A 10,578-nucleotide genomic window follows, 5' to 3' on the forward strand; every position below is an offset into this window, starting at 1 on the left:
CGGCTCGTCGTGACCGAGAAAAATCGGTTCACCCTCCCATAAAAAGTTATCACTTCAATAAAATTGTAGAACGGTTACTTGACCATAAATGATCAGAATAAGCGAAGAAAAAAATCTGCAAAGGGCCAATTTGTTCTAAGCAAAATACCAAATCTTTGAGACCACTCTGATATCACACGGTAAAATCCCACACCAAAAGCACGATGTAGAAAAAATGTGTGCAACAGTTTGCATTTCGTTATCGCAACGCAAAGCCTGCAGGTTGCAACGTGCAGCTTTCGCGTACGCCAGTATGTATTTTTCTTTAGACTAGCGTTCTTTAGTGCGCGACTGGAACGGGACGCTCCAATCACCCACGAGAAGAGCGTAAGTGTAAAGGCACCTAATGATTTATGAAGGTCCAATCGGATAACACCCACGTTCTCCAGAACAGAAATTCTTTCTGGGCAGGATTTCTTAAAGAGGGGTCTTAAAGAATGTATTCGACATGTTTGCGACATAGAAGTTTCAGTAATTAGGTTTATTGAAACCAATAATTATTATGTAAGCATCTACAAAATAAATCACTTAGATAAGTTAAATGAATCATTTTGCATATATTATTGAAAAGGTATCAAGAAATGGAGAATAGGTTCAAGAATTTTGATGACCTAGACATTCTCGAATTGCGTAATTTTAATCCGTGCAAACACACATTTCCCGGAAAAACAATTAAAGTTTTTGATTCGTCATTATAGACAATATTTGGATATGATTTTGTTACGTTTGGAACCGCTTTGTATAATACTCAAGACATTGAGACAATACAATACATAGATGGATATTAACATTTTTGAAAAAAAGATTTTACAATGCATCTTCCAGAGAGTTAGAGTTAGTGTTGACAATTCCAGCTACTAGTGCCTCGGAAGAACATAGTTTTTTAACGCTAAATCGGATAGACTCACTTGCGAAACTCGACATATCAAGATCGTCTCTGTAGTGCTTCCCTTTTAGCAATTGAAAACAATCTTGTTGGGAAAATGTCGCAGCATCCCCGTTTCTACAACGAGATAATAGACGAGTTGGCAAAAAAATATATAAAAACTAAGTTCCATTATAAATAGGTGAGTTTTTATACATTGCTTCCCTTCTTGCAAATTTTAATGCACGTCACTGCTCCGTATTATCGAAGATGTCGGTTTACTTAAGGTGTGAATTATCGAAATCGCACCGCATTGAGTAACGATAACCGGCAGTTAGGGCTCCGATACTTAATTATGTTTAGGCTTAAACTTTAAGTAGACCACAGTTTGAATATTTTCGATACCTAGGAAACATTCCTTTACCTTAGCTCCAGGGGTATCGAAGCCAATTACACCTACATTATCAACCACTTTTAAATCTATGTGCTTCCTTGTTGTTGCAGCTGCAGCCAAATGCCTTTTGGACACTGAAATTTGAAAAATACATGTTTGAAATTATTTTTTGATCAGAGTACAAGGTACAACTGATACACATATAACCGTGTTGAACCTTCAATTAAGCCGGAGAATGCATATGAAGCTTATTAAATTAATAAAACTGACCTGTTTGCCAACATCTTAAATTGGGGTTTGCATTTTTTGATAAAGCACCAAAGAGCCTCAGACTCGCCATGCTTATTTCAGACGGGCACAAAATACTCTATGAACTATGGCAGATATACAACTAAAGGATATCAAAACGCTTCAAATGAAACCAAATAAAAATAAATGTACTTTGGACTCCTCTGCTAGTGTAAAAACTGATGAAAACAACTTTATCTTTAGCACTTGTGCTTTTGGGTGTTATTGGCTGTTTGACAACATTGTCTTCTACTAGCAAATCATCTATAATTTCCTTTTGAAATTGGCAAAAAATAAGCTTCTGAAAATGAAGTAAAAATATTATTTGGATCCTCGGATTTATCAATTTATTTAATTATAAAACTGAATAAATACAAAATATTTTATTCTTGAGGTTAATCGTTTCACAGTTGTCACATTTAGCTTAAAAAACAGGATCAAATCATAACGTTTGGTAATTAAGAGAACATAACCGAATATTTTTGAGAATTTAATTTATCCAAACTTATATATAATATATATGTATTTAACTTCATCCTAGTAACATTTTTTACTATAACTATGGAAAGCTCGCAAGGTGAGCTGGGCCCTGTCAATATGGACGAATTAGTGAGAAGGCAGCGCCAAGAAAAAAAAGACTTGCAGAATAAAACCCAGTCAATGAAGAAAAGTATTCCCAAAGGTGACAAAAAGAAGAAAAAAACCGTTTCGGAGGAAATAGCAAAATTAGAAAAAGACCTGGATGACAAACATGCTCAAGAACTAGGTGAGTTTAAGCAAATGAGTTTAATTAAAAATGAACAAGTCACTACCAATGAGCCCGAACTGAATACAGAAGACCACAGCAATCAGGAAGCTGAAACAGTGCTACCAAAAATATCCAGAGCACAAAAAAGACGTAACAAGAAAGATACTGAAGCGAGAGAACGTGAAAGATATATTTCCGAAGAGGCCGAGAAAAATAGAGATGGAGTTCGATCTATTGAAATGAATTCTATAAAAAAATCCCTTGGGGATATAAATCTTCAAATATTTAATATTAACGCTAATGGAAACTGCTTATATTTAGCTGTAAAACATCAACTCCAAACCTTAGGCAAGCCTTCATATTCAGTGCCTGAATTACGGCAAAAAACAGCCAATTATATGCTCACAAATAAAGAAGACTTCTTACCATTTATGTGTAACGAAGATGATGAGTTTGAAACCGTCAGTGAAGAGGCATTTGAGAGCTATTGCAAAGAAGTGGAAACAACCAAAGTCTGGGGTGGACAATTAGAACTTAAAGCATTGTCCAACATATTATCCTGTCCCATTAAAGTGATACAAGCCACTGGTCCACCTACTATTCAAGGAGAAAACTTCGAAGGCCCAGAGCTTATTTTGACTTATCACAGACATTTATACAAATTAGGAGAACATTACAATTCTACTTTGCCTTTAGAACAAGACGCTGACTCTTCGTGATGACTAGGACGGATCCTTCTATCTTTATTTCATGTGTTTCATTAGTATGTTCACAGTTGGAACATCGCAAATGGAAGTCCCATTCGGTGTTACAATTCTTATTATTGTAAAAAATCAATAAAGTTATCCTTAAGTTTTACCGAGTTGAATGCATGCGTTTGTTTGTGTAACGTTTTTTGGTTTTTACGATAAGTATGAAATATACGAAAACTATTCAAAAACATTTTGAGGTTTTAAACATTCTAAGCCCACCAGAACATAATAATCAAATCCCAACTCAGGTTTTAGACCTATTTAAATGCGTGTGTTCTTACAAGTGTGTACTAAGTTTATCGGAATAAGCTCGATGTTTCAAAGATTGTGTATGTTTAAAAAATAATGATACACCGCGAATTTCTACTTTAAAATGATTCATTTAGTTCTAATACTTATTATTTGGACAGACACCTGAAAAGTATCAGTCACTATAACTCGAGATCTATTTTCTCATACTTTGATTAGAAATTCGTAAACTCCAAAAAGACAGAAATAAGATATGAAAATGTTTGGGGTACTGAAAATCAAGAGCAACCTGTATCTCAGAAACGGTAGAACGTCTTAATTTCCAACGGCATAAAAGCAAAAACATGAAAATTTAAAACGTTAAAACAGGGAATTATATCGGAAAGGGTGAAGAGTGTACCGAGGCCTATTTTTTGCTCCACGGGGTCAAGCGAAATTGCGTACTTCTAAAGAGATAAATCCTTATTTAATGGGTTAAGGAGCTTCTGAAACGTGAAATATTTTTTCTTTTTTTACATTTGACCTGGATGCCTTACCTACCGCTCAGATCCTCAAATTATAATATATTTTCTCAGTAGTATATATATAATTTTATTAAAAATTCTTGCGAAAATTTGTGTTAGCCACATAAAGAAAGCTAAAACGTATTTCTTGGGAAATCCTAGTTAATGTACGTTCTTAATGAACTCTGAACGCTAGAAGAGACTATACAAGGTGGCTTTTCATGAATGAGTCTTAAAATATTACTGATTATTCAATTATAGCCAATAATAGTTATCCAGGCCAAAGTGCGAACGATAACCGCTTCCGACAACTACTGTAAATTATTACTAATTTAATTGCTTTTATTATCATGTGTCTAATAAAATTACTATAACTTTGTATGTTTCTCTTTCAAATACTTGCATTATCAAAACATATTGTTTGTTGAATATTTTCTATTGAAAAAAAATGGAGTCGTTTGGATTGTAAATCAGCTTCAAGACATATAGGGTAAAATTATATTCAATGCAGTTTGAAGCCCCACACCATGATCTTTTATTAAAATATTTAATAAAAAAATTACATTTCACATGTTTCTTCAAAATATATTCTTCGTTCTCGAAAACTGGCCAAAAACACAAAATTTGATAAATATTGGAGAAAAATCTGTATTTTTAAACTAGTGAGTTTTGAAGCCGCCGTAAAATGGATTTTCTTTGTGACGTTTCGAAAACTGACGAACTGCTCCGATTCACTAGCAAATGTACTCAAAATAATTTTCCTTTCAAATAATGGATAATCCTCGTTTCACATTTTATTCAAAAGTATAGAACGTATATAAATCATACTGTATGAACTCTACTTTCAGAACTTTCTGATTCTCTTGCTTTAAAAGCAAAATAAATTAATACTTTTAATTATCAGAAGATAATCATGTTGACAAAATTTTCTCCGTAAATTCTTTTAAATTTACACAAAGTAAATTTTTTACTTTAAAATCCTGATTAATCCTAAATTAAAATGGATTGTCCAAGTAATTGATAGTAAATGATAAAATAATTTATTTTGTTAGTAGGAAGTCTCAGTAAAATTCGTGATGTAATTCAATTCTGATAATAGAAATAAATTTGTCTTTGAGGTAGGTCTAATAAACGATTCACGCAGTATACTCTATAATAAATACGGTTGTTTATTGTATGTCGACGTTAACAACTGTTAAATTAATCAGTTATTTCATAAACCTGTTTACAAAAAATATAATATTTTACTTCATTTATCGACTGAGATACTATTTTCAGTACCATTTTCTTCTTTATTTTTATTTGGATCATCTGGCTTCATGGCGGGGAACAACAACACTTCCTAAAATTAAATTTGCATTGAACATTTTTAAATTCATATTCATACTCACTTGGATCTAATTTAATAAAATTTATCTACTATTATTTGCGCAGTTAAACAGAATTTGTATATCCTTTTGTTGTATTGCATTGATTGCATCATATAAAACTGTGTATGTGCTACATTTTACGACAATAACAACAGTAGTTTCTTATGTTATATGCTCATATTTCGCAATCTTATGACAAAATCCAACATTCTATTAAACATTACAAGTGAGATTATCTTTAGATTTAACTGATTTGTTATTATTAATACATCTATTTTTTTTGTTTCACTATTTAGCTGTTATTAAAATATCCAAAAGTGAATTCAGAATTACATTTTTTATAGTTTAATTTCTCGAAAATATGCATTAGCTCTTGATGCAAGTTTAACTTTGCTATTAAGAAATACTTTGAAGTAGTTCAATGGCCATTTGGTAGCCTAGTAGCGTATAAACTACTGTAAAACTTGCCTAAAGTTAGAAAACTTTTTTATGTGAAAAATTGGGATTTTTATAATTTTTTTCTTGAACAACGATGCAGATATTTGTCGATCGAGTTAAATATATCAGTGTTAAGTAACTATTATTAGCCAGTTTTTAAAAATGATGCTATTCAAAACTATGTCGAAAGTGCGTAAAGTTTACATTTCTTTGGGAGAATCTAAATCAGTCAAAGATTTTACATAATAGACGAGCGGAATCAATTAATTGTTTGAACGTTAAATGTACGTTTAAATAAGCGAACGTTATCGAAGAAATCGAATGAAATCTGAAGTTGCGAAATGATGTGATGTTTAAGCCGTTCTGTAAGTATTTCTACAATTGCTTTGACAAGTAAATTTTGAACCATTGAATGGATGAAAATTACTTTGTCTGACTAATAAATAAAGCAACAGGTAGTTACCTAAAGCTAATGAGAAAAATATGAATGACGGGTGGGAATTTGCCGTCATAAATTTATCACTTAGCATAATACATTTAGCATTATTGAATACAAGCACTTGTCCCACTACTAAAATTTCAGTTGCGAATTTAATTCCTGTTGAAAAGAATTCATACGATTTTATAAGTTGATATATAAATTCCTGCTCATAAATATCTCGAAGGTCTTAGAAGTGACCATTTCGTGATTACCTTAATATTGTTGTTGTCTGTTAGAAACATTGTCAGCCTGTCAATGCCCAAACCCCAGCCTCCAGTTGGCGGTAATCCGTACTCCAGAGCTGTGCAGAAATTCTCATCGACCAATTGAGCTTCATCATCTCCAGCTGCTTTATCAGCAGCTTGCTGTTCAAACCTTTGCCTTTGGACTGCGGGGTCATTCAGTTCAGTGTAAGCATTGCAAATTTCTTTCTTCATGACAAATAGTTCAAATCTTTCTGTGAGTCCAGGTATAGACCTAAAATTATAGATCAGATTGTTTCATCACCTTTGTGCAAGAAAACATGGCTGAGTAATAGTTTATACAAATCATGGGAATCCGCTGTATATGTCGTTAGTTGCTTTGAGCAACGTTTGTATATTATTTCCTACGTTCCCCTTGATATAGACATTTTTTTTCGAATAATCGGCAATCGATATAATTAATATTGATTTACCAAATTTTCTGCACATTAAATATATCGAACTACTTTAATTGCTGATCCAAGTTTATATCTGGATTAAATTAATAGCAATCGTTTTAAAACGCCCCATAAATAGTAGGTTGAGCTAATTACCCATTACAGTAATTATCAATAGTATGTTTGAACGAATTTACTATTAGCATACATTTAGAAAATCAGATATTTACCTATGCCATTTGGCCAATGGACTCATGATTTGAGGATGCTCCATTATGAAGGTCGGATTGATGCATTTTTCCTCTATAAATTCACCAACTAACTTATCCAACAGTCTTGCAGTCGTTCTGGGTGGAGCACAATCCACGTTATGCTTAATACACAAATCGTCCAGGAATTTAGTTGTTGTCGGCGAGTAAAATTCGGTTGCAGGGGGGAATTTCACATTAAGAGCAGCCTCTAAAGCTGGCACCATTGGGATTCGTTTAAATGGAGGTGTAAAATCAATCTCATACTCTTCCCCTTCGGGGCCATCGGGATGATATTTAACCTGCAATATTAAATTAACGCAGTTAAATCTAGGTTTCGAAATTCGATAATCCTTACCTTGTGTGTCCCATGAATATGATAGACCATAGTAGACAGCAAACTTTCAGTAATCGCAATTAAGTCCTGATAATCAGCATACGCCATATAAAATTCACATGTCGTGAACTCAGGATTGTGAGTCAAGTCGATTCCTTCATTTCGAAATTGTTTTCCAATTTCATAAACTCTATCAAACCCTCCTACCACCAACATCTTGTGATAGAGTTCGGGAGCAATGCGCATAAACAGGTCCATATTAAGATCATTGTGATGTGTTACAAACGGTTTTGCAGTAGCGCCCCCGGCAATCATGTTCATCATTGGGGTTTCAATTTCCAAAAATCCTTGCTCATCAAAGAACTTTCTTATATAAGCAATTATTTTGGCTCTAGTTTGGAAAATGAACCGTATATTGTTATTCAAAATCAGATCTAAGTACCTTTGCCTAAATCTAGTCTCTTTATCTTTTAAGCCATAATACAAGTGTGGGAGCATATGCAAACAAGGAGACAATAAAGTTAACTTTAGGGGAATCACTGATAGTTCACCTTTCTTGGTTCTAGTTGGAACCCCTCTTACACCTATGATATCACCCCTTTTAATTTTATCCGAGTCTTCTTCGAACTCAGATTCTTTTTCATATTGCTTAGCAGTAGCCATAATTTGCAGTTTTGTGCCTTCGCCTCTCAAATCGTAAAATATTAATTTTGGACCAGAAGCTCTGATAGCGTGCACTCTGCCAGCAACACTGAGTATCTCACTTTCAAGCACTTCATTATCTTTTAAGTAGGAATACTGTTCAATAAATCCCTCTAGGGATATGGTAACATGATACTTATGAGGGTATGGATGATTTGAACCTCCTAATTTCTTTAAATTCTCTACAGCGGATGTTCTCAATTTAAAATACTCATTTGGGCTAATATCTTCTTCTGTAACTTTGGGGGCCACCTGTGCTTTGGGGGCCACTGCAGGCAAAGCGGCAGCTTTTTCTAGTTTTTCCTTGGCCTTTTGCTCAGCCTTCAGTCTCCTTTTCAGCTCACTAAAAAAATGTATGAAACTAATTAGTCAAAACCGGCAGGGAGTGAAACCTACCGTTTAGCAATGTCGCGCAAAGCTGAGGTAGTCGAAAACTGCATTCTCAAAAAGTGCAATCTTTGCAACATTTTAATGTTTATGTAAGAAATAATAAACTGTTCAAAATGAGAAGGCGAATACGGGACTTACTTTTTAGAAAGCTTGTCGTCTCCTGCTTCGGCCATAGCACTTAAATATGTGGTATATGTTATTAACTAACAACTGTTTTATTAATAAAATAACCTAACAATTCTACCACGTTGGTGAGAATTTTACTTCACTGTATTTTCTGTATTCCACATTCCACGTATCATGTGCGTATCATATACAAGATAAATGTCAAATGTTACTCGCACAGGTTACTCGTGTGGTGTGGTTTATAATTTAGCCGCCAGTGAGCGTTTGGATCAAGAATTTACTTTTGAACTCGTTTACTTTTTGATTAACTACTAATTAATTACTTAATAAGAATATGGATAATTTAATATTTTAGGTTTTTGAAGGAAAAAAACTCAGATATAAATTACATCAAATGACAACATCAATTTATGGATAGAGTTCGCGTTTAAAATTTGTCTCGCCCTGTAAATAATTCTTTTACCAGCAAATTTTCTTAGTGCTCTTTCAGGGCAAAGTGCGTTTTTCATCACATTATACTAGTGGAAAATGCACTACTTTTCTGAAGAAAACAGAAAACGCCATGACGTCTGCCCTCTCTATCACAGCGACGACACAGAAACGTAATTTCAAAATGTTCGCGTCAAAATCTATATTTTGTTTATTCTTGGTTTTTCTTAGACACAAAATATGGGATGGTTTTTATAATTTTCGGTAACGTTTTTAGTTTCTAATAGTTATGATTAGTATTGGTTACATATATTTTTTCAAATACTATCAAGCATCTATCACAGAAAAATCCGGAATTTACCTACCGATATTTTTTCCTTATACCTAGTAGATTATACAGGGTACTTACACTGCCATTTTTACCAGTGGCGCCGTCCCATTATAGCATATAATATTTTTGGATCATTTAACAGATGTTCACCTAAATTAAATCATTTATGCGCAAAAAAAATTGAATACGGAAAAATTAGTTTTTGGCTTATTTTGACCCCCATCCCCATTTAATCATTTCCAGTGTTCTCGTGTTTAAATTTGATTGTTTATTCTTCTTTCTTAAAGTTGAAACCTCAACAACATGTTTCCCCTGCTCTTTGACTAATAGAATTTTTTTCTTAAAAAAAGTTATTTGCCTTTAAGAAAAGTGTGTTTTAAGAATATATTATTATAACTAACTAAGACAAGTTCTATATTGTTGAGGCGGATTCATTTTTTTGCAAAACTTCTTTTTGGGTATTTTGCCTCAAAAATTTTTGTCTTTAAAAAAGACAGAATTTCCTCACGTCTTTTATTTATTTATTGCGAAATAGGAGCACTATTTATCAATCTGTAATAAAATACGTGAGGAAATTCTGTCTTTTTTGAAGACAAAAATTTTTGAGGCTAAATACCCAAAAATAAGTTTTGTAAAAAAATAACAAAGACAACTTAACTAAGGAGACTAGAGAGACTAGGGAGAGGGAGAACTTTGTCTTGGAGAACTTACTTGCCTGTGGTTTTAACGATCTGGCAACACTGTTAAATACGACATTTGACAACTTAGACACTCGATTTCATGCTGCAATCAGATCAGTTTCAGATCAGTTTCAGATTTCAGATCCACAGATTACAGAGTATAGATTGGACAGTTTTGCTTTCCCGCCAAAATGATTTTGCTAAATGCAACCACTGAGAGGCGTCGTCCAAAAATCCAGAGGATCAGCTGATTGTTTGCATGCGTTTGTTTTGTACATATGCCCATAAGAGGACTCTGAACATACAGTATTTTACAGTTAAGATTATTCCATCAATTTTCAATCTTTCAGTCTATCAATGTTTTTAATTTGCATCATAAGCATTTTCAACTAGTTTGATAACTGTGATATTTATCTTTGTTTTACAATAATGGAGCATAACGTGGCTCGGAGAATGACTAAGTGTTGTGTTCGGAATTCTGTGATCTCTAGATAACTGTGAAGTATATTTGAGTTTTACAACAACTGAATATAAGGTAGCCAGATACCAGCCGCTTCCAGTGTTGTGT

At 33.4% G+C, this 10,578-nt stretch overlaps 3 protein-coding genes across 5 annotated transcripts in view; 1 reads left to right on the forward strand and 2 right to left on the reverse strand.

The window, feature by feature from the left end:
- LOC109535049 (trifunctional enzyme subunit alpha, mitochondrial) overlaps window positions 1-1,766 on the reverse strand; it is a 16,690-nt gene extending 14,924 nt beyond the window's left edge. Inside the window, exons 1-2 of the mRNA XM_019900863.2 lie at window positions 1,569-1,766; window positions 1,329-1,432 (exon numbers count right to left, since the gene is read on the reverse strand). Coding sequence (XP_019756422.1) covers window positions 1,329-1,432; window positions 1,569-1,638 — 174 coding nt within the window. The 5' untranslated portion in view covers window positions 1,639-1,766. The remainder of the gene's footprint in view (window positions 1-1,328; window positions 1,433-1,568) is intronic.
- Window positions 1,767-1,981: 215 nt separating this feature from the next.
- LOC109535048 (deubiquitinase OTUD6B) lies at window positions 1,982-3,276 on the forward strand. Of its 2 annotated transcripts, XM_048664846.1 has the most exons (2): window positions 1,982-2,352; window positions 2,422-3,276. In XM_048664846.1, the coding sequence occupies exons 1-2, from the start codon at window positions 2,148-2,150 to the stop codon at window positions 3,051-3,053; spliced, it is 837 nt and encodes a 278-aa protein (XP_048520803.1). In that variant the 5' UTR covers window positions 1,982-2,147; the 3' UTR covers window positions 3,054-3,276. The 2 variants fall into 2 exon arrangements, with proteins under 2 accessions (XP_048520803.1, XP_019756421.1); XM_019900862.2 differs by having other exon boundaries at window positions 1,989-3,276.
- A 1,708-nt stretch (window positions 3,277-4,984) lies between these two features.
- Window positions 4,985-8,830, reverse strand: LOC109535047 (lysine--tRNA ligase). Of its 2 annotated transcripts, none has more exons than XM_019900861.2 (5): window positions 8,583-8,830; window positions 7,374-8,397; window positions 6,998-7,317; window positions 6,340-6,604; window positions 4,985-5,180 (listed from the first exon to the last, which is right to left on the reverse strand). In XM_019900861.2, exons 1-5 carry the CDS (start codon window positions 8,615-8,617, stop codon window positions 5,088-5,090), a joined length of 1,737 nt encoding a protein of 578 aa, XP_019756420.1. In that variant the 5' UTR covers window positions 8,618-8,830; the 3' UTR covers window positions 4,985-5,087. The 2 variants fall into 2 exon arrangements, with proteins under 2 accessions (XP_019756420.1, XP_019756418.1); XM_019900859.2 differs by having other exon boundaries at window positions 8,451-8,773.
- Between the last annotated feature and the right edge of the window lie 1,748 nt (window positions 8,831-10,578).

This window comes from Dendroctonus ponderosae, unplaced genomic scaffold (assembly GCF_020466585.1).
Source record: "Dendroctonus ponderosae isolate FM_Combo_2020 unplaced genomic scaffold, Dpon_F_20191213v2 Dpon_F_20191213_3, whole genome shotgun sequence".
NCBI classification, from domain to species: Eukaryota; Metazoa; Arthropoda; class Insecta; order Coleoptera; family Curculionidae; genus Dendroctonus; species Dendroctonus ponderosae.